Raw genomic sequence first — 21752 nt, forward strand, 5'->3', positions numbered from 1 at the left:
ACAATGGCAAAAATACAAGGGGTGTGTGTGGTAGGGATCAAGGGAATGGGGTGGTTAAAATACTATGGGAGCTGGGGCAGCTGGGTGGCTCAGTGGGTTAAAGCCTCTGCTGTCGGCTCAGGTCATGATCCCAGGGTTCTGGGATCCAGCCCCACATCGGGCTCTCTGCTCAGCAGGGAGCCTGCTTCCTCCTCTCTCACTCTCTGCCGGCCTCTCTGCCTACTTGTGATCTCGCTCTCTGTCAAATAAATAAATAAAATCTTAAAAAAAAAATACTATGGGAGCTAAGAGTCAAGAGAAATGATTTTGGGCTGCAGGAACCATGGAAGAGCTGGCATTATATTTGAACTTGAAGTATGGGAAGGATTTGGTCAGGGAGATGGGGCAAGGACATTTGAGTTAAAGGGAATAATGTGATAAAACACTAAGAAGTAGAAAAACATGGACCATGATGTAAGAATTTAATACTTCACCTTTAATTGTAATGCATTTGAAGTTAAACATGTTTCCTAATGTTAATAACTTTTATAGCCTCTGTATGGTTATCAAAACCAGAATATTAATATTTTACCGGTTTCCTTCCTAGTGTCTTTGTCTGTTCCAGGGCCAAATCTGGGATCCTACAATGCATATAATTGTTGTATCTCTTTAGTCTTTTCTGATCTATTATAGTTTCCCTTTCCAGCCTTTTGTTTTGTTTTGTTTTGTTTTAAATGACCTTGATACTTTTGATGAGTACTGGTAAGTTATTTTGTAGAAGAACTCTCAGTTTGAATTTGTCTGATGTTTTCTCATGATTAGATTGAGGTTATATATTCTGGGCAAGACTACCACAGAAGTGATGTGGTGTCCTTCTCAGTATATCGTATTAAGAGGGGACATGAAGTTAGTACATCTTATTACTGGTGGATGTTAACTTTGATTATTTGATTGAAGTTTTGTCTGCTGCATTTCTCCACTGTGAAGTTCTCCACTGTAAAGTTACTATTTCCTTTTTTTGTAGTGGGTAACACTACAAAAAATGTGGGTAGTATCTTGGGAAAGATACTTTGAGACTATGCTGATAATCCTGTTTTTCCTCAAACTTCCAACCACTGATTTTAGCATCTTCCAGTGAAGGTTGCCTGGAGCAATTTTTACTCTGATGTTTTCCTAATGGTGATTATGTATTTCCTTCATTCTTTCTACATTTACTAATTGGAATTCTCTTATAAGGAATAGTTGTTCTACTGTTCTTTTTCCACTTATGTATTTATTCAATTATTTATATTATCATGAACTCATAAATATTTATTTTATTCTATGGGTTATAACCCAATACTCTTCCGGCTTTAGCTGTTGGGGCTCCTTCATGTTGGCTCCTGTGTCTTCTTAACATGGCTTCATCCCTTTTCAAGGAGAAGTAGAGTCTTATATATTATTCTATTTTATAGATGAGGAAACAGGACCCCAGGTGGAGTAATTTTCTGGTAATCACATGGCCAGAATATTGATTTTTGTTCAGGGTAGAAGCAGGACCAGGGGTATTAGGAAAACTGCTCCTTTTTTCTTTCTACTTGAATTGCTCTAATTCCTTCCTTAATATTTAATAGAGTCAACCAAATAGTTCATGTGATTATCTACATGAATTAGAAGAGACTGGCTGTTTTATTGCTCATACAAACAATGTTAACTAAACATGTTTCAAATTGTGGCCCAGAACACAAATTTCTGTATAGCCACACTAGTCAAGCCTATGTGAATTATAGGAAAATATAAAATATATTAAATGGAAACTCTCAGTTATAGGATAAACAAATTCTGGGAATCACGAACATAGTTCTGGGGACAGTGACATAGTTAACAGTACTGTACTGTAAGCCTGAAATTTGCCAAGAGAGTAGATCTCAAGTGCTCTCATTATAAAAAACAAGAAGAAGAAGAAGAAGAAGAAGAAGAAGAAGAAGAAGAAGAAGAAGAAGAAGAAGAAGAAGAAGAAGAAGGAGGAGAAGGAAAGAATATAACTATGTGAAGTATTAGATTTGTCAATTAACTTGAATGTAGTGATCATCTCACAATTCATACATACCTGTGTATTTCATTTTCTTGGCTTATTCTCATATATTCTGTATATTTATCTCCAGTTATACATAAAGACAGAAACACATGTCTACTAGTTTGCACACACATGGATATTTTAATATGTTGATGATGTTATTATTTTATTTCACTCACTCAGAGACTGGGTAGGGTTTGAAATAGTGGAAAGTGTGTGGACTTTGTCATCACACTGACTTCTGTTCAAATCTTGGTCCATTTCCTTGAGCAAGTTATTTCATCTCTCTGATCTTTTTCTGATATTAAGATAGTGTAACAACACCTCTTTTGTTAGGTTTTTTAGGAGTTTGAAATAGTGAGTATTTAAAAATTGGCTGTCAGAGCTTTGCACCTAGTAGATTGTCAATAATGGAAGTTATGATTATAATTGTTTCTACTCCTGTCTCCCCTTTCCAGTTGTTTTCTAGAAGGCAAGTTCTGAGTCTGACTTGTAGTTGGTAGGATGATTCATGTGGGAAGGAGGAAACATGCAAATTCTTAAATACTAATGGGTCTGATAGCAATTTTCAAGCGATTACTTGCCAAGGATCTGTTTGTACTGTAAAAAATAAAATTTGAAATTTTCGCTTATGTTTCTTATTTATGTAAAACTGCTTAAATGAATCAAGTAAGTAGGCTGAGTTTTATAATCTTGAACCTCTAGTAGGTGTCAGTACACTCTTGCAAGTGAATTTGGCAATGACATGTCTCATAAAGCTACTGTTGATTATCCTGTGTCTGGGACTACTTCCATCCAAATTGGTTTTTTCATGGTTGAGAGAGATTCTTGGTATATTGATTATTGTGACATTGATCAGTGACCATCTGTCTTAGTCTATTCAGGCTGCTATAACAATATACCATAGACTAAGTGGTTTCTAAACAACAGAAACTTATTTCTCATGGTTCTGAAGGCTTGACATCTGAGATCAAGATTCTGGCAGATTTGGTGTCTGTGAAGGCCAGATTTCTGGTTTGTAGACAGTTGGTCATCTTCTTGCTGTGTCCTCACATGGTAGTAGGGGTGAGGGAGTTCTCTGGGGTCTCCTTTATAAAACCACTAATTTTATTCATGAGCCTCCACTCTCCTGATCTAATCATTTCCCAATATCTGCCCCCCCCCCCGACTATCATACTGGGGTTAAGATTTCTACATAGGTATTCTGGGGGGACATTCAGTCTATAGCACCATCCTTCCCAGTGTGAGCTCCAGGTGTCCACATATCACGGCTGTCTTTAGGGCCTGCTTTGCTGGGATTGCTGCTGACTGAGGGAACTAAGCATTATCTTTAGAGAGGTTGGTCCCATCAGGGTTCTCTGTTATCTGGGCAGCTCCATCCTGGAGTAGGTAGGCCTTCCTGAATTTGTTCTGTGCCAATTCTATAGGTCTAGACTTTATTCAGGTAGGGAAGGTTGTAAATCATGTGAGTATCTCATGATTTTATAGACCTGACTGATCTACTTATGATTTTTAAGTACCAAAATAAAGTAATATGATTTGTCCTACCTACTTTCTTTGTTTAAACTATGAAATATTTTAACCTTTTAACAGCAAAGTTAAAAAGTAAGGCCATTAACTTTTACTTAAAATTGTTAATGTAAAAATTGAAAAGTGAAACTAGTTTTATTAAAAGATTTGTACTAATGCATTAAATATAAAGCAGTTCATAAACTCAGTAGAACTTAACAGCATCTGGGGTATAGCTTTAGCTGACATATGACTTTATATAAATATAACTCTTCAAAAACAGGATCAGAATAATCCACTTCAAATACTTTATTTTAAAAACAATCCATTGATTTATAGATAAAAATAAGTTCTACCATTTTATTCTTATCCATGCATATTTGCCTCAACAGGAAGAACACTTACTCTGAAAAAATTTGGAAAAAGAAATTAGCAACTAAAGTCAGGAATTCTCATTTATATTATGAGACATAAACATCATGATACTACATGCCATTATTTAGTACCTATATCGAAACTGGATTTTCTTATTTTGCTTTTAAGAGCATGGTGTGGCCTCCATTTCTCCCACTTTTATGTACTCCATTACAGTGAACTTCCAAAATTCTAAGGAAATGTCTTTGGGTTCTATAATGACAGATGATCTCCTTTCCTGCCCTTCTCACTTTCATTTTTTGGTGTTTTCTTTAGTAATGCCACAGGCTTTTAAAAATGTATCATTATAAAATGATTCTTATTGAACCCTGACTGTCCCAAATACAGCTTTTGCCTTTGGAATTTTTCAAACTATTGGGCCAAATGTTTTCATTGATGGGTGAAATATTAGGTATAAATGGCCCATTCTTGTCATTATCTAGCAACATTTCCTTAAAGTGTGGTCTATGGGCTACCTGTCCCAGAGTCACTTAGAATACTTGTTTAAAATTACGGATTCTGACAGCCATTGCAGTACACTGAACTCCATAGAGGCAGTGCTGGGGTGAGTGAGAGCCAGGTGGGCATGGGGTGACTCTGTGCCTCACTGAAGAAAATAACTAAACATGGGTAGAAGAGATCCTAAGAAGTTGAGAGGCTAAATGTCATCATATGCATTCTTTGTGCAAACTTTCTGAAAGGAGCTTGAGATGAAGCACCCAGATGCTTGAGTCAGTTTCTCAGATGTGTCTAAGAAGTACTCAGAGAGGTGGAGGGCCATGTCTGCTAAAGAGAAAGGAAAATTTGAAGACATGACAAAGGTGGACAAGGCCCATTATGAAAGACAAATGAAAACTTACATCCCCCTTAAAGGGGAAACAGAAAAAGAAGTTCAAGGATCCCAGTTCACCCAACAGGTCTCCTTTGGCCTTTTTCTTGTTTTGTTCTGAGTATTGGCCCAGAATCAAAGGAGTTTTGTTCTGAGTGTCACCCCCAAATCAAAGAACGTCTCGGCCTATCCATAGGTGACGTTGCAAAGAAACTGGGAAGGATGTGGAAAAACACTGCTGTAGATGACAAGCAGTCTCATGAAAAGAAGGCCTCTCAGCTAAAGGAAAACTATGAAAAGGAGATTTCTGCATACCATGCTCAAGGAAAGTCCAGTGCGGCAAAAATGGTGTCATCAAGGCTGCAAAAAGCAAGAAAAAGCAGAAAGACAAGGAAGATGAGGAAGAGGAGGAGGAGGAGGAAGAATATGTTGATGAATGAGTTGGTGTTGGCACAGTTTTTTTTCCTTGTCTATAAATCATGTAATGCTCCCTGTATACAGCTCACGCCTTTTATTTTTTTTATTTTTTTTTTATTATTATTTATTTGATAGAGAGAAATCACAAGTAGACGGAGAGGCAGACAGAGAGAGAGAGGGGAAGCAGGCTCCCTGCTGAGCAGAGAGCCCGATGCGGGACTCGACCCCAGGACCCTGAGATCATGACCTGAGCCGAAGGCAGCGGCTCAACCCACTGAGCCACCCAGGTGCCCCCAGCTCACGCCTTTTAAAGAAAAAAATTGAAATATAAGTCTGGGTAAGATTTGTTTTTAAATTGTACAGTCTGTACAGTGGGTTTTTTGTTTTAGTTTAAGTTTTTTTTCTTGTTGTTGTTTGCTTATCTTTGTACAGTTAACACATTCCAGAATGTCTTTTGACAGCCCTGTCATGGTGGTCTTTCTGTGGCCACTAACTTTGCCTGTTATAGTGTGGACGTGGGGAATTGGCATAGATATTTAAAGCGGGTTCTGGTTGGTGCACAGCACAAATTAGTTATATATGGAAATGGTAGTTTTTCTTTTCTTTCCTTTTTAAGATTTTATTTTTTTAAGTAATCTCTACTCCCAACATATGGCTTGAACTCACAACCTTAAGATCCAGAATTTCATCTACCTGCTGAGCCAGTTGGGCATTCCCAGGGATGACAGTTTATTCATCTTCAGTTGTCTCTGATGCAGCTTGTACGAAATCACTGCTGTTTTGTTAACTAAAAACCACTCTGTAACTGCAAGGAAAAAAAAGTTGCAACTGTTTTGTTAACATACTGAATGCTTCTAAGTGAGTACCACTTGTTTTAATAAAAAAATTTTTAAAAATACAGATTCCATTGTCCTCTCCAGGCTTCCTGAACCAGAGTCTCTGTTGATGTGGTGCAGGAGTATACCTTTTAGACAAGCAACATGGATGATTCTGATGCCTGCTGACATTTGAGATCCTCTGGAAGGATGTATTAGAAGCTTGTTTAAAGGTGACAAAGAGTGTAACAGAACAGCATTTTAAGATGTCAACCAAGCAAATTAATAAGGGGCAGCTTTTTTATTTTAAAATGAAGTGGAGCAGAACAATTTTTCAAGCTTCTTCCAGCCCTAAAATCTTGAGATTATTTTGTCCTTTGTGTACACTCTGAATGTTGCCTACACAAAGGCCTCTGAGAATGTTCTACTTTAGCATTTTAAACCGGTTATAAGGGCTTCTGTAGATGACTTTAAAAAAAAAAAAAAACAGCAACAACACAGATTAACTTTTTTTAATTAAATGCTTTTAGGATTTAAAAGTTTTTAATGGAATCAAAGAGAGTGTTTAGAAACTGTGTTTGAGTTTTTCTTCATTTCTTCAAGGTCTCAGCATTTCAAAATCAATCTCATGTTGGCTAATTGGGATGGGGGAGGGAGGAGATGCCATTAACCCATCAAATGATATATTTTGGGTAACAGATTTTCAGAACTTCAGAAGTTAACATCAAAGCCTTATTTACAACTTTCAAGGAGTGATGTTAGTGAAAGAAAGCATTTTCTATGAAAAATGGAGACTTAGGGCCACATTAATAATGGTTTAAGTCAAAGTCAGTATTCTTCACTAAAGGTTTTTTTTTAATAACACTTTTTCAAAGATTTTATCTATTTATGTGATAGAGAAAGAGAGAGAGAGATCACAAGTAGGCAGAGAGGCAGGCAGAGAGAGATGGGGAAGCAGGCTCCCTGCCGAGCAGAGAGCCCTATGTGGGGCTCAATCCCAGGACCCTGACATCATGACCTGAGCTGAAGGCAGAGGCTTAACCCACTGAGCCACTCAGGGCCTCTAAAGTTTTTGTTTTTTAAGATTTTATTTATTTTTGAGAGAGAGCACAGAAGAAGGGGCAGAGGGAGAAACAGACACCCTGCTGATCAGGGAACCTGATGTGGGGCTCATCCCAGGACCCTGGGATCATGACCTGAGCCAAAGGCAGACACTTAACTGAGCCACCCAGGCACCCATCACTAAAGTTTTTTTTTTTAGCAATAAGTGTCATCATTAAATATTTCTCAAAGAAAAAATTAAGAAAAAAATGAGCGTATAGATATTACAATAAGAACTTAAACTGAGGTATGACATTTTATCAAAAACATTTGATTTTTACATTGAAGATGGCTTAAAGAGAGTCATAAATGCTTCTCATACTGCTGAGTTAAAATAAGACTGCTTCACACAAAAAATTGTATTTCTCTTGTTATATAAAAGCATAATTTGTTATCTTAATCTGCGAGTGTCTTGATTACCCAATTTAAATCCTAAGAAAATAGTCTACAGAGTATTTATTAAGAACAAAATACAAAGGAAATACTTTTTTTAGAGATAAATGTTCAACATGAAAATTGCAGAGGCAGTAACTTGAGGAAGATGAGACCCAGCTCTCTGATTAATCTTTTGGCTATCTTGTCGAGTAAACACATTCCTTGCTTAATATTAGGAACTGGTTCATTTCTCCTTATAGTTCTGCTCAGAGAGCAAGAGGCAATTTGTGTAATCTCCTTTTGTCATGTCACTTTGAGGCCCACTATTGAAGAACCTGTTGTTGTTGTTTTTTTAATAATCTACATATAAGGGCGCCTGGGTGGCTCAGTGGGTTAAGCCTCTGCCTTAGGCTCAGGTCATGATCCCAGGGTGCTGGGATCGAGCCCTGCATTGGGCTCTCTGCTCTGCGGGGAGCCTGCTTCCTCCTCTCTCTCTGCCTGCCTCTCTGCCTACTTGTGATCTCTATCTTTCAAATAAATAAATCTTTTTAAAAAATCTACATATATATTTATTTAGTCGTGGGAAATTGTGTGCCTACTTACTATCAATGCAGGAAACAGGTAAGCAAGTTCTGGTCACCACTTGGGAGAGCATTAGGAGCTACTTGTCAGACTAACACTAAATGTCACCCCAGGGAGTATGCTCCCATTATGGCAAGATAACTCACAGAGAACATAATTCTGCTCACTCGCAAAGAAAACAATACCAAAGCTAATACAAATATGTAAAATTCATATTTCTTTAATTTGTTGGGGATAAATTCTGGAAAAGAATGCTATTTTTTTTTTTAAAGATTTTATTTATTTATCAGAGAGAGAGAGGGGAGAGAGCGAGCACAGGCAGACAGAATGGCAGGCAGAAGCAGAGGGAGAAGCAGGCTCCCTGCTGAGCAAGGAGCCCAATGTGGAACTCGATCCCAGGACGCTGGGATCATGACCTGAGCCGAAGGCAGCTGCTTAACTGCTTAACCAACTGAGCCACCCAGGCGTCCCAAGACTGCTATTTTAATAAACAAATTTGTCCAATTTAGTGTTATTACACTAAATTGGGGTATGCAAAAAGCTGTTTTCATAGGGACAACTGTACTTATGTATGACCTTTCTAAAGTAAGAAACATTAGTTTGAAGCAGGCAGCTTCATTGATATTTCTATAAGTTTTTTCCTTTTTCCTTCTTTTTCTTCTTTCCCTCTTCCTTTCCTCCTGGCTCCCTCCCTCCCTTCCTTCCTTCCTTCTTCCCTCCCTCCATCCATTTATCTGTCCATCCATACATCTCATCTGAAGCTATTCAGGAAGGACACAGCAACATGTATATAATTACTTTTCTGACAGTGGGGATATTTTATCATATTCAGAAAATCTAAATGTAATATTGAAAGGATATCTGGTTTGTTTTTTTGTTTTGTTTTGTTTTAAAATTTGTGTGCATGTATGTGTGTGTGAGAGAGAGGAAGATCCTCTTGGATACAAGAGGAAACCTGGATTGAAAAATATATACACTTATAGCGCTCACCTTTTATCAGAAGGGCTTTTGTGTCTACTTCACAGGATATTGTCAAAAATTGTTTTGTGCAATTTATAGAAGCATTGTGATGTATAACTTGTATGGGCCAATAGGACCTTGATAAACTCTAGGATCAAAAAGAGGGGAAGGCTATAAATGTAGGTTTGGAGAATGAGAAGAAAATGATAGTCTTTTTGACAATGAGTCAAATATTTGATTCACTGTATCTTTGAGTTCCATCAAGCTTTGATCTCCTTGGCCCAGAAAATCCAGCAGCAAACTGAATGTGAGCTAGGGTACAATTTGAAGGTTTGCTATGCCATTTTTGACTTGTCATGCCCTTGTGGAAGGTTAGAATGTGCAAGGCAAATATTTGCATATTGCACTGAGAGGAAATAAAAAATGCATTACAAGTGAGTAAGTTAGTTGACCTAATGTTCAATTAGAAGTAGTTTTCCTTTGATTGTTTCATTGCCTATAAATGTTTCTCCTTTTCATTTAACAAGGAAAATTCTGTCAGGAAGTCTGTAAGTAGCTTAATGTTTGGCTCTTATGTTCCTTAGGGATGTGGCTTAGTACTTCTCTTCTCTCATGGGGCTGTGTTGTTGGCATCCCCTAAAGACTAAAAACACTTGCATTTCACTCATTTTTTCTTCAGAGGCACACTTCTGGAATTGCATTTACTTGTCCGGTGTTTAAGGTAAAGGGGATCAGATATAGTGCTTCTCAAGAGAATTTAACATTTTGCATACTCATTTCTATGGTAGGTGAAATACATTAATATAAGCATAATCAGAAGGGGTCTTATCAGACACTGTCAGGCAATTTTAGATGTTTGTCATTGTGCTCATGATTCATTTTTGGCACCAAGTATTACTCCATCATCGGTGAGTGGGAGGACAGACTGACTAAATGTTTAAATGATGTGTTTGGAACCCACATAAATCAACCATTGCTGTATTCCTGGGAATTTTTCTGTAGTTAAATAGACAAAAAGAAAGTTAAGTCATCCAAGACACACGTTAGTCTGGACATGCCAAACTGAAAAGAATCAAATTCGAGCATCCAGTGCCATATTTATAATGTAAGGACTGACATAGTTTCACCAGAACATCATCACGTTATATTAAATTAATATCATTTATTTGAGTTTTACTGGATTTATATTTTTACTTTGTATATATGTCAGGCTTCTACAGTTATATAAAATTTTAAGTATAAGGAAAGTCATTCTTAGTTTTATGTGGGTACATGTAAATATGTGATATAATATAATGTAACGAAAATAATTTTTAGGTAATATTTAAATAATGTAATAAAAATAACACCCTTTAGAAGAGCTTTTGTCCTTGAATGATGTCAAAGATTAACACAGTGGGCATTACTTAAAATGGTAAAGACAGAGTTTATTCGGTATCTGCCCGTCGGGGATAGACCTGAGCTCTTTCTGGTTGTGCGTGTATTTTGATAAGTGCATAGGGGACTGGACCATGAAAAGGGAGACTGGAAGAAGGGGGAAAATGGTGGGGGCCTGAGCAGAGTCAGGGAAGAGAAAAAGGACAGAAAGCAGAAAAGGGGTTGGTTCATGTGTGTCTGGGCTAGCTAACTGGCATTAATTCAAGTGAGGCCCCTACCCTTCCACAGATACCAGGACAGAGGTGTGGGCTGCAACAAATAATAAATTCTTGTGGCAACCATAAGTCTTCTCAGGCAGACACTTTAAGAGAGGCTAGTGTCACCCTAGGGATGTGGCCTTGAGTTATTAGAAGTGTGCTCAAGTGTTTCTAACCCAAGGTTGAGGCCTATTTGAGAAGAGGGCTCAGAGAGACTGGCTAGAGTTTGGTCAAGGAGAGACTATAAGTTCCAGCGTGGCAGTACATACTCACTTTCTTGTGATAAATAGTCACTGCTGTGTGTTAACTGTTGTATAAAGAACTTGATTTTAAAATCGTAACTGAAGGAAAAATATGAAAAATTATGCTGTTGTGTTTCAGGGCCGTGATCTGGACTGTAAAATTCAGGAATATAAGGAAGCTGGCAAAACCTTTCTGGAAAGTCAAATAATAGAATGGTTTATCCAGCTGTTACTAGGAGTTGACTACATGCATGAAAGGTATGTGCATTTTTTACTGATGGACACGATTTTGACAGTCATGTCTGAACTTGAAAAATGAATTTCTGGGAGTGGAACTGAAAGGAAGCAAGTCCAGAGGTAAATGACTATAGTTAAACAGCTACACAATATGCTTTTCCATGAGGAAACTGTTGAATGATTCAGTATAGAAGATTTACTTGAACAGTCATTTTTTGTTGTTCTAGAAATCAAGTTGGCATTGAATACAAGACAGAAACTTGTCTTAAACATATTTTCATATATCTGATCATATCCTGTGATTGTAAGCAATTCTCAGATACCTTTTGCATGCTATGAATTTATTATATCTTTCAACAGGCTTGAGCTATTAATACCTAGCATGCTCTAAATGAATTTCATGGAATGAATTTAGAATGTGTCAGTGTCACATCCCAGCAGAAGCTAAGTGATTGAGGCAGAAGATACTCTTGGGCCTCAGAGAAACAGACCAAAAGTCAGTCTTGACATGAAATATCTGATAGAGAAGGTCAAAGTATGTTTTATGAGTTCAGTTGTCTGTAATTTGCAATTATAATCTCTGCCTTCAACATGTATTTTAAAACTTTTAATTGTAAAAAAAAAAAATTAAAAAAATACTCTTAATTGTATTTTCCATAGGTCAAAAGTAATAATTTTTGGATGTTTTAGAGACCCATAACATGGTATGACCACATTTGAAAAGATGAGGATACAGAGACAAATGTAGATATTATGAGATGTCCATAGTACATCTTTCAGTTTAGGATTGTGTACAACATTGTTCTTGAACGAGGGTTGAAATTTAGAGAGTACATCAAGGTGTGGCTGTCCATGGATGTCAGATAGCTCAAATGTGTTGCCTGTTTTTCCTCAGTAACCAGATGATACTGAGCTTTGCCATGTATCTTCTAAACACATGCTGGATGATACAGATAGGCTCTAATTTTTTGACAATTCAGAGCAATCTAAGAAACAGTGATAAAAGAATAACAAATAATCTGTTAATATACTACCCAAAGCTGCCAAATGTAGGATATATGTGTATACAGCTATATTGGAATTTATTTTCTTTCCTTTACTATTTTATAGCATGTTTGTTAGCTAATACATAAAAAAATATAAATATGTATATGTTACATATGTATATATCACCTTCACATATAAAAGTGACAAGTTCTGTGTTCTAGGTCAAATATATAAAACTGAAATCTAGTTGGAACCCAAACATTTGCAATAAACGTGGTGTGTTCAATAGTTCAAGTAAATGAGTTTAAAATAATCCTTCAAGATGAGGAAATGAGGTACACTGTACCTCTTAGAGGCTGGTCAGAGACCTGATATATAAAGTAGCAAAGGCGATCCCTGGGCCATCTGAAAGACTGAGAAGTTATGTGGTAATTCATGCTGCTCTAAAATACTGAGATTTTGAATCCAACCTAGAGCTGCCTAACTCCAGGCTTCTGGTTTGAGGAAAAAAAAATAGTAAATATATATCTCTATTTTTAAGATAAAAAAAAAATAAAATAAAATAAAATAATCCTTCAAAGAGAGGATTAGAATATTTTTTTAATCCTTCAGCATTTTAAGAAATGCATTAAATAGAGCTAAATGGATATTTGTGTATCTGTGTTCTTGAAATACTCTCCTTTGTGATTCAGGTAATAAGTGATGGTGCTTATTTATTATGTTATTGGAACCAATTATTGTAAAGGTTTTCTGTTTAGACAGAGAAATTTCAATTTTATACCTAAGTTCATTTATTCATTTATTAATTAGAGATAATTAAAAATAAGGCCTAACCTTCAAGAGCTGTTAGTAAACTAGCAGAGATAAAACATGTACCCAAGGAGCACTTGGATGGTTCAGTGGGTTAAGCCTCTGCCTTCAGCTCAGGTCATGATCTCAGGGTTCTGGGATCGAGCCCCGCATAAAAAAGAAAAAAAAAGTACCCAAATAACTATAAACCCTATAGCCTAGTGGCTATACCAGCTGCAGAGTTTCTGCTACATATTTTATAGCCCTGGGCAAGCTGCTGAGCCTCTCTGAACCTTTGTTTTCTCATCTATAAAATAGGGATAATAATAAGACTCTCCCTTCCTTCTTATAGGACTATAGGGAATATGCATTGAGATGTTATACATTTAAAAAGTTTGCAATCTGTTAAGTGCTCTCTAAGCGTTGTTGTTTGTGGTTGTAACTTAATGTAGAAATGAAAGCATAGCCACCAGAAGGGCAAATGAAACAAAACAAAAACAAAAAAACCCCTCTAATAAAAACAGTGCTGATAAGGAATTGGAGCTACTGAAACTTAACATTGCTGGTATAATAGCTTTAGAAAAATATTTCCAAACCTAACATTCAAATACCCTGTGACCTAGTAATTCTTTTCCTGAGATGAAAAATGAGCACCTGTCTCTAGCAAGAGACATGCACAAAATTCTGTAGCAGTGTTATTTGTAATAGCTAAAACACTGAGAATTGTCCATTTAGAATAGAACGGTTAAATAAGTTGTGGTATAGTCTTATAATGGAATACTACTCTGCAGTAAAAGAAGAACATATAACTGATATGCCTGACTGGATGACTCTCAGAGACATGATGGGTGAAAGAAGCCAAATGCAGAAGAGTGCATGCTGTGTGATTCCATTTACATCAAATTCAAAAACAGGCAAAACTAATCTGAAATTAACCCAATCTCAGAAGAGAGATTAACCTTTGAAGGGGATTTTGACGGGAAGGGGGCACAAAGAATCTTCTGGGATGCTGGAAGTGTTCTATATCTTGACCCAAATGGATGATTACAAAGGTGATAAATTCATCAAATTTAAGATTTATGTATTTTAATGTAAATTATACCTCAATTTTTTAAAAAGTGACAAAAATACCAAGAAAAGTATACTTTAAGTGCTAGAGATCAGAAGAGGGAGGTCAGAAAAAGGATAATAATGCTACTTGGGAAAATTAATGAAGGTCTTGGAAGAAATGACATTAGACCCAATGTAGGTTTTGAATAAGGTGAAAGATGAGTCTGAGCTTTCCAGGATTAAGGAACAGAGTTAGCAAAGGCACAGGGCTGAGAAATCATGGTACTTTTAGAGTGAATGATGAGTAGTTCAGTTGGAATGGCTCTTGGGGTACATGAATGAAGGTGTGAGGTAAGGTAGGTTGACATGAAGTTAAAAATGGCTTTATTTTGTTATAAAGTTAATAATGCCACAGAAGCATTTTGAGTGGAACTATGATCAGAGCTTCAGGAAGATTGGTGATAAATTATAGAGGGGAGAGAAGGGAACTCAGAATATCAGTCTGAAACCTTTTATAATATCTTTGCATGAGGTTGTAGGACCTGAAACGATATGATAATAGTGAGCAGGACATGGAAGGATCACAGTTAAATTGATAAGCTCAAATGAGAGTTGAAATTACATGGATATATGGGATGTGATAAGAGAAGGTCAAGGATGAACCCAAGTTTCATCACCCAAGGGTGAGTGAGAAATTGGAAAGGTATGTGAAGCAATGGTGCTGAGTTTAATGGTGAATATTTTGGGTGAAATATGGAAAGAGAATGAGACAGGGAAAGAGGGAGAGAGAGGGGAAAAGAAGGAAGGAGAGGGAGGGAGAGAGGGAAGGAAAGCAAAAAGAAGGGAGGAAGGAAGAAGGAAGTTACTTAGTTACAAGTGAGGCCCTAGATACTGGGAAAACACCAAAACTTACTTGTTTGAATTCCTCCAATATCAGAACCTGAAAACAAAAACTGGGGGTTGTAAGAAATTTATCTAGGAGGTGATTTCATGAAACAGACACCCGTCAGTGGGGAGAGTGAGTAAGATGGGGAAGTGAGAAGAACCATACAGGCCATATTATTGAGCTGGTTGCTGCTGTGGGAAGAGGGATATAGAGGCAACATTCTTCAATATGTTTTGGGTTTGGGGATCCTCTTTTTGCATTCTTTCAGAGCTTTTATGAAAATTCTTGTCCATATATAACTATTCTCTAGCACTATTATGAATTTCCTCTTCAAAAATTCCTCATATTTCTTGGAGTTTGGGTGGAAAGAGGGAGGTAGTTATCACTATCTAGATCAATTCTCTAGACTGTTTTTGTGAGTTTTTTTTGAATGTAATTGACACAAAATGTTACATTAGTTTCAGGTATACGACATAATGATTCTACAAGCTTATGCATTATACTCTGTTCACCACAAGCAATCTCCAGAATACTTTTTAAAAGGAAAAATTCTATGTGTTATTCTTGATCATAAGTGTGACATCTACTTTTAACTTCTGTTGGTTTTCAGTATTTAATTTGTTTAGGTCTAAATATGTCTCCTATAGAAAATAAACTATCTCCTAGACAACATAGGAGAAATGGATAAAATCCTAGAAACATATAACCTACCAAAACAGAAGCAGGAAGAAATAGAAAATTTGAACAGACCAATTACCTACAAAGAAATTGAATCAGTAATTAAAAAACTCCTAACAAACAAAAGTCCAGGACCAGATAGCTTCATAGGTGAGTTTTACCAAACATTTAAAGAAGAGTTAATACCTATTCTTCTCAAACTTTTCCAAAAAAGGAAGGAAAATTTCCAAATTCATTCTGTTAGGCTAGCATTATCCTGATACCAAAATCAGATAAAGACATAACAAAAAAAGACAACTACAGGCCAATATCTCTGATGAACATAGATGCAAAAATCTTCAACAAAATATTAGCAGACTGAATCCAACATTACATTAAAACAAGTCACCACGATCAAGTGGGATTTATTCTTGGGTTGCACTGGTGGCTCAGTATTCTCAGATCAGTCCGCGTGATACATCACATCACTAAGAGTAAGAAGAGGGGCGCCTGGGTGGGTTGAACCTCTGCCTTTGGCTCGGGTCGTGGTCTCAGGGTCCTGGGATTGAGTCCCACGTTGGGCTCTCTGCTTGGCGGGGGGGCCTGCTTTTTCCTCTCTCTCTCTGCCTGCCTCTCTGCCTACTTGTGATCTCTGTCTGTCAAATAAATAAATGAAATCTTTAAAAAAAAATAAGAGAAAGAATAAAAACCATATGATCATTTCAATAGAGGCAGAAAAGGCATTGGACAAAGAACAACATCGATTCATGATAAAAACCCTTAATAAAGTAGGTTTAGAGGGAATATACCTCAATGTAATAAAGGCCTTATATGAAACACCAATGTCGTACTCAATGGTGAAAAACTGAGAGCTTTTCCCCTAAGGTCATGAATAAGACAAGGATGTCCACTCTCACCACTTTTTAAAAAAGATTTAATTTATTTATTTGAGAGAGAGAGAGCATGAGTATGAGCAGGGGCGAGGGCAGAGAAAGAGAATCTCAAGCAGACTCCATGCTGAGCACGGAGCCTGATGCTCCACACTTGATTTCACGAGACTGAGATCATGACCTGAGCTGAAACCAAGAGTCGGACACTTAACTGAGCCACCCAGGCAGCCGCCCCCCCTCACTTCACCACTGTTATGTAACATAGTGCTTGAAGTCCTAGCCACAGCAATCAGACAACAAAAAGAAATAAAGGACATACAAATTGGTAAGGAAGAAGTACAACTTTCACTGTTTGCAAATGACATGATACTATAATTAGAAACCCCAAAGACTCTACTAAAACACTACTAAAATTGATAAATGAATTCAGTGAAGTCAAGGATATAAAATCAATGTACGGGAATCTGTTGCATTTCTATATACCATTAATGAAGCAATAGAAAGAGAAATTAAGAAAACAATCCCATTTACAGTTGTACCCAAAATAAGATACCTAGGAATAAACCTAACCAAAGAGGTGGAAGACCAGTGCTCTGAAAACTATAAAACACTGATAAAAGAAATTGAAGAAAACACAAAGAAATGGAAAGACATTCCATGCTCATGGGTTGGAAGAACAAATATTGTTAAAAGGTCTGTGCTGTTCAATGCAATCTACACATTTAACATAATACCTGTCAAAATACCAACAACATTTTTTCACAGAACCATAACAAACAATTCTAAATTTGTATGGAACCATAGAAGACCCCAAATAGCCAGAGCAATCTTGAAAAAGAAAAACAAAGCTGGAGATATCACAGACTCCAATTTATATTACAAAACTGTAGTAATCAAAACAATACTGACATAAACATAGATCAATAGTACAGAATAGAAAGCCCGGAAATAAGCCCACAATTATATGATCAGTTAATCTTTGACAAAGGATAAAAGAATATCCAATGAGAAAAACATAGTCTCTTCAACAAATGGTGTTGGGAAAACTAGACAGTGACATGCAAAGGAATGAAGCTGGACCACTTTCCTCATCATACACAAAAATAAACTCAACATGGATTAAGGACCTAAATGTGAGACCGGAAATCATAAAAATCCTAGGTGAAAGCACAGGCAGTAATTTTTCTGACATCAGCTGTAACATCTTTCTGGCTATGTCTCTTGAGGCAAGGGAAATAAAAGCAAAAATAAACTATTGGGATACTTCAAAATAAAAAGCTTCTGCCGACAACACTAAAAGGCAACCTATGGAATGGGAAAAAATATTTGCCTATGACATATCTGATAAAGGGTTAGTATCCAGAATATATAAAGAGTTTATACAACTCAACACTCCAAAAACAAATAATCCAATTAAAAAATGAACATAAGACCTGAACCAATACTTCTCCAAAGAAAGACATACAGGTGGCCAACAGACACATGAAAAGATGCTCAATATCATTCATCATCAGAGAAATGCAGATCAAACCCACTGTAAGATATCACCTCACACCTGTCAGAATGGCTAAAATCAAAAACGCAAGAAATAATAAGTGTTGATGAGGATGTGGGGAAAAAGGAACCCTTATGCACTGTTGGTAGGAATGCAAACTGGTACAACTACTGTGGAAGACAGTGTGGAGGTTCCTCAAAAAATTAAATATAGAACTACCCTATGATCCAGTAATCGCGCTATTGAGTATTTACCCAGAGAACACAAAGATGCTAATTCGAAGGGATACATGCATCTCTATGTTTATTGCAGTATTATTTACAGTAGCCAAATTATGGAAGCAACCTAAGTGTCCTTTGATAGATGAATGGATAAAGAAGAAGTGGTGTATGTGTGTGTGTGTGCATGTGTACACAGTGGAATATTATTCAGCCATAAAAAGAATTGAAATCTTGCCACTTGCAACCACATGGATGGGTCTAGAAAGTATAATGCTAAGGAAATAAGCCAGTGAGAAAAAGACAAAGATCATAGGATTTCACTCATATGTGGAATTTAAGAAACTAAACAAAGGAGCAAAGGTAAAAAAAAAAGACAGAGAGAGAGAGAAAGACAAACCAAGAAACAGATTCTTAAATATGGAGAGCACTATTTTTAATTTTTTTGAGGAATCTCCACAGTTTTCCAAAGTGGCTGTGCCAACTTGCATTCCCACCAACAGTGTAACAGGGTTCCCCTTTCTCCACATCCTCTCCAACACTTGTTGTTTACTGTCTTATTAATTTTGGCCATTCTAACTGGTGTAATTTGGTATCTCAATGTTGTTTTGATTTGAATTTCTGTTATGGCTAATGATGATGAACATTTTCTCATGTGTCTATTAACCATTTGTCAGTCTTCTTTGGAGAAGTGTCTGTTAATGTCTTCTGACCATTTTTTGACATAGTTATTTGCTTTTTGGGTGTTGAGTGTGAGGAGTTCGTTATAGATCTTGGATATCAGCCCTTTGTCTGTAATGTCATTTGCCAATATCTTCTCCCATTCTGTGGGTTGCCTCTTTGTTTTGTTGACTGTTTCCTTTGCTGTGCAAAAGCTTTTGATCTTGATGAAGTCCCAAAAGTTCATTTTCACTTTTGTTTCCTTTGCCTTTGGAGACATGTCTTGAATGAAGTTGCTGCTGTCAATGTCAAAGAAGTTACTGCATATATTCTCCTCAAGGATTTTGGTAGATTCCTGCCTCATGTTGAGGTCTTTCATCCATCTTGAGTTTATCTTTGTGTATGGTGTAAGAGAATGGTTGAGTTTCATTCTTCTATACATAGCTGTCCAGTTTTCCTAGCACAATGTATTGAAGAGAACTATCTTTTTTCCCCTGGATATGTTTTCCTGCTTTGTTGAAGGCTATTTGGCCATAGAGTTGAGGGTGTATATCTGGACTGTCTACTCTCTACTCTGTTCCATTGTCCATATGTGTCTGTTATTGTGCCAGCAGCATGCTGTCTTAGTGATCACAGCTTTGTAGTAAAGCTTGAAATCAGGTAACATGATGCCCCAGCTTTGTTTTTCTTTTTCAACATTTCCTTAGTGATTCGGGGTCTTTTCTGCTTCCATATACTGATGATTACCAGAGGGGAAGTGGGTGGGTGGGGCATGGGTGAAATAGATGATAGGAATTAAGAATGCACTTACTTTGATGAACACTGAGTAATACAAGGAATTGTTGAATCACTATATTGTATACCTGAAATGAATACTATATGTTAACTATACTGGAATTAAAATTTTTAAAAAATAATTAATTAAAAAAACTGTCTTAATTATCTGTTCTTAAACAATTTAAATCCAAAAGAATGATTCTGTTAACATATAGCATAGATATATAGAAATAATGATGTATAAAGCTAAGAATATTTGGTTTTACTAAAAGCTATCTTGAGAACAAGATGCTAAAACTCTTCCTGCTGCAAGAAGTCATGTTGTATGAACAAAAAACTTTAATCTCAGTGGCTTACAATGCCAGTTTCTTGCTCATGTCACATTTTGACTGCTACAGATCAGCTGTGAGTCAGCTCTCCCTGTCCTGTCATTCAAGTATCGAAACTGAAGGAGCAGCTCCCATGTGGGATATGCTTTTATCATGGCAGAGAGAAAAGCAAGAGAGTTAGCAGAAACACTCAATGGCTCTTAAAGGTCCTGCTCAAACATGACAGTCACCCCATCTGCTCACATACTATTGACCAGAGCAAGTCACATGACCAAACCCAATGTCAGAAGAGTAGGAGAGCTTATTCTTCCTGAAGGAACACTAACTGCAAGTCACAAGAGGTGTGACTATTTGGGAACAGGAGTTTAGCTACCACAATGCTTCATTTAGCTTTCAAATCAAATCTTTCAAACCATAGCCAATATGGACTATAGTATATATTAAAATGTATTTTGAAGAGATTGCCTTGGAAACAACACATCTGAAGAAGTTACGTTTTGCTCCTCTGTTGCAAATTATTTTAGTGAAGGTGATGTTTAATTGTGCCAACTTGAGTGGGCCATGGGGTGTCCAGATTAAACATTGCTTCTGCATGTGTCTGTAAGGGTGTTTCTGATGAGATTAGTATTTGAATCTGAACTGCGTAATGTAGATTGCCTTCTCCATTGTGGTTGGCCACCATCTAATCTCTTGGAGGCCTGAATCGAACAAAAGGTAGAGGAAGGAGGAATTTGCCCCTGTTTTCTTGCCTTGAGCTGGGACTTATCTTGTCCTCAGACTGAGACTTAGACCATGGGTTCCCCAGTTCTCAGGTCTGTAGACTCAGACTGAGTTATGCTACCAGCTTTCCTGGGTCTCCCACTTGCAGACTGGAATTTCTCAGCCTCCATAATTGTATGAGCCAATTCCTCATCATAAATCTCCATATCTATCTATATCTAAGTCTATATCTATATTATAGCCTATTGGTTCTGTTTCTCTGGAGAACCCTGACTCATACAGTACTCCAGCAAAGGAGATCAAGAAGACCCTAAAAAAGCTTAAAAAATGAGGTTACAGAAGAAATAGGATTTTGTTTACTCCTTTGGAACTATCCTGTACTTATTTTAATTTGGTTTATTTATACATTTATAATATGCTAAATCTATAGCATATGGCATAAGCACTTATAAATAATGATGCCAAAAACTGAATATATTCACAGTTCACTATAAGCTATCTTGAGAATGTAGCACTAAAACTCATTCCTCCCTGTGGGCCTGAACCTCTGGTACAGAGGGATTAAGTTTTTTAAAAGTGTTTGTGCTCAAAGCTCTTTACTAACTCTGTCAACCTTCCATAGGCTGGTCCAGTATTTGAGGGACTTTGGAACCTTGGACAAAGCTAGAACCACCCGGTCTCTGAAAGTGCAGTCCCGTAGACTTTCTTCTTTCTGGTCCAATTAATTGGCTCATGTTTGAAACATCATCTTCTTTGGACGCCACAGAATTGGGCATAAGGGAATTCCTTGGGGGCAGAGACAATGTCTTGCTCATTTCCCCCCACCCCCCAGTACTAATTTGGAAAGCATTAAACAAAACAAACAACATACAAAAAACCACACTCATTCCTGTTAAAGAGGGAGGAGTCCAATTAACCTTGATTTTTTAGCATGAAGGTCAGAGCAACCTCTCTGCAGAAAGCCTATATGCTGGTGGTCTTGAGGCCTTGCTGATTTTGGTGCTTTCACAGTGGAGGGAAGACCGGGGGTGGGGGGCAATTTCCCTAAGATGACTGCCATCATCACCTGGCAGCCCTCACAGTCTCCCTGCCAGCTTGTGAGGTATTGTGCTAGAATGGCTCAATATTCCCTGAGAAGTGACAT

At 37.1% G+C, this 21752-nt stretch overlaps 1 protein-coding gene and 1 pseudogene across 7 annotated transcripts in view; both read left to right on the forward strand.

Annotated features, from left to right (window-relative positions):
* Window positions 1-21752, forward strand: part of NEK11 (NIMA related kinase 11) — a 254435-nt gene that overhangs the window by 55825 nt on the left and 176858 nt on the right. For all 7 annotated transcript variants that reach the window (XM_059162590.1, XM_059162595.1, XM_059162596.1 and 4 more), the window contains one exon: window positions 11053-11171. In XM_059162590.1, the coding sequence (XP_059018573.1) occupies window positions 11053-11171 (119 nt within the window). The remainder of the gene's footprint in view (window positions 1-11052; window positions 11172-21752) is intronic.
* Window positions 4470-5293, forward strand: LOC131824537 (high mobility group protein B1-like; annotated as a pseudogene).

The sequence above is a fragment of the Mustela lutreola genome, chromosome 2, assembly GCF_030435805.1.
Source record: "Mustela lutreola isolate mMusLut2 chromosome 2, mMusLut2.pri, whole genome shotgun sequence".
NCBI classification, from domain to species: domain Eukaryota; kingdom Metazoa; phylum Chordata; class Mammalia; order Carnivora; family Mustelidae; genus Mustela; species Mustela lutreola.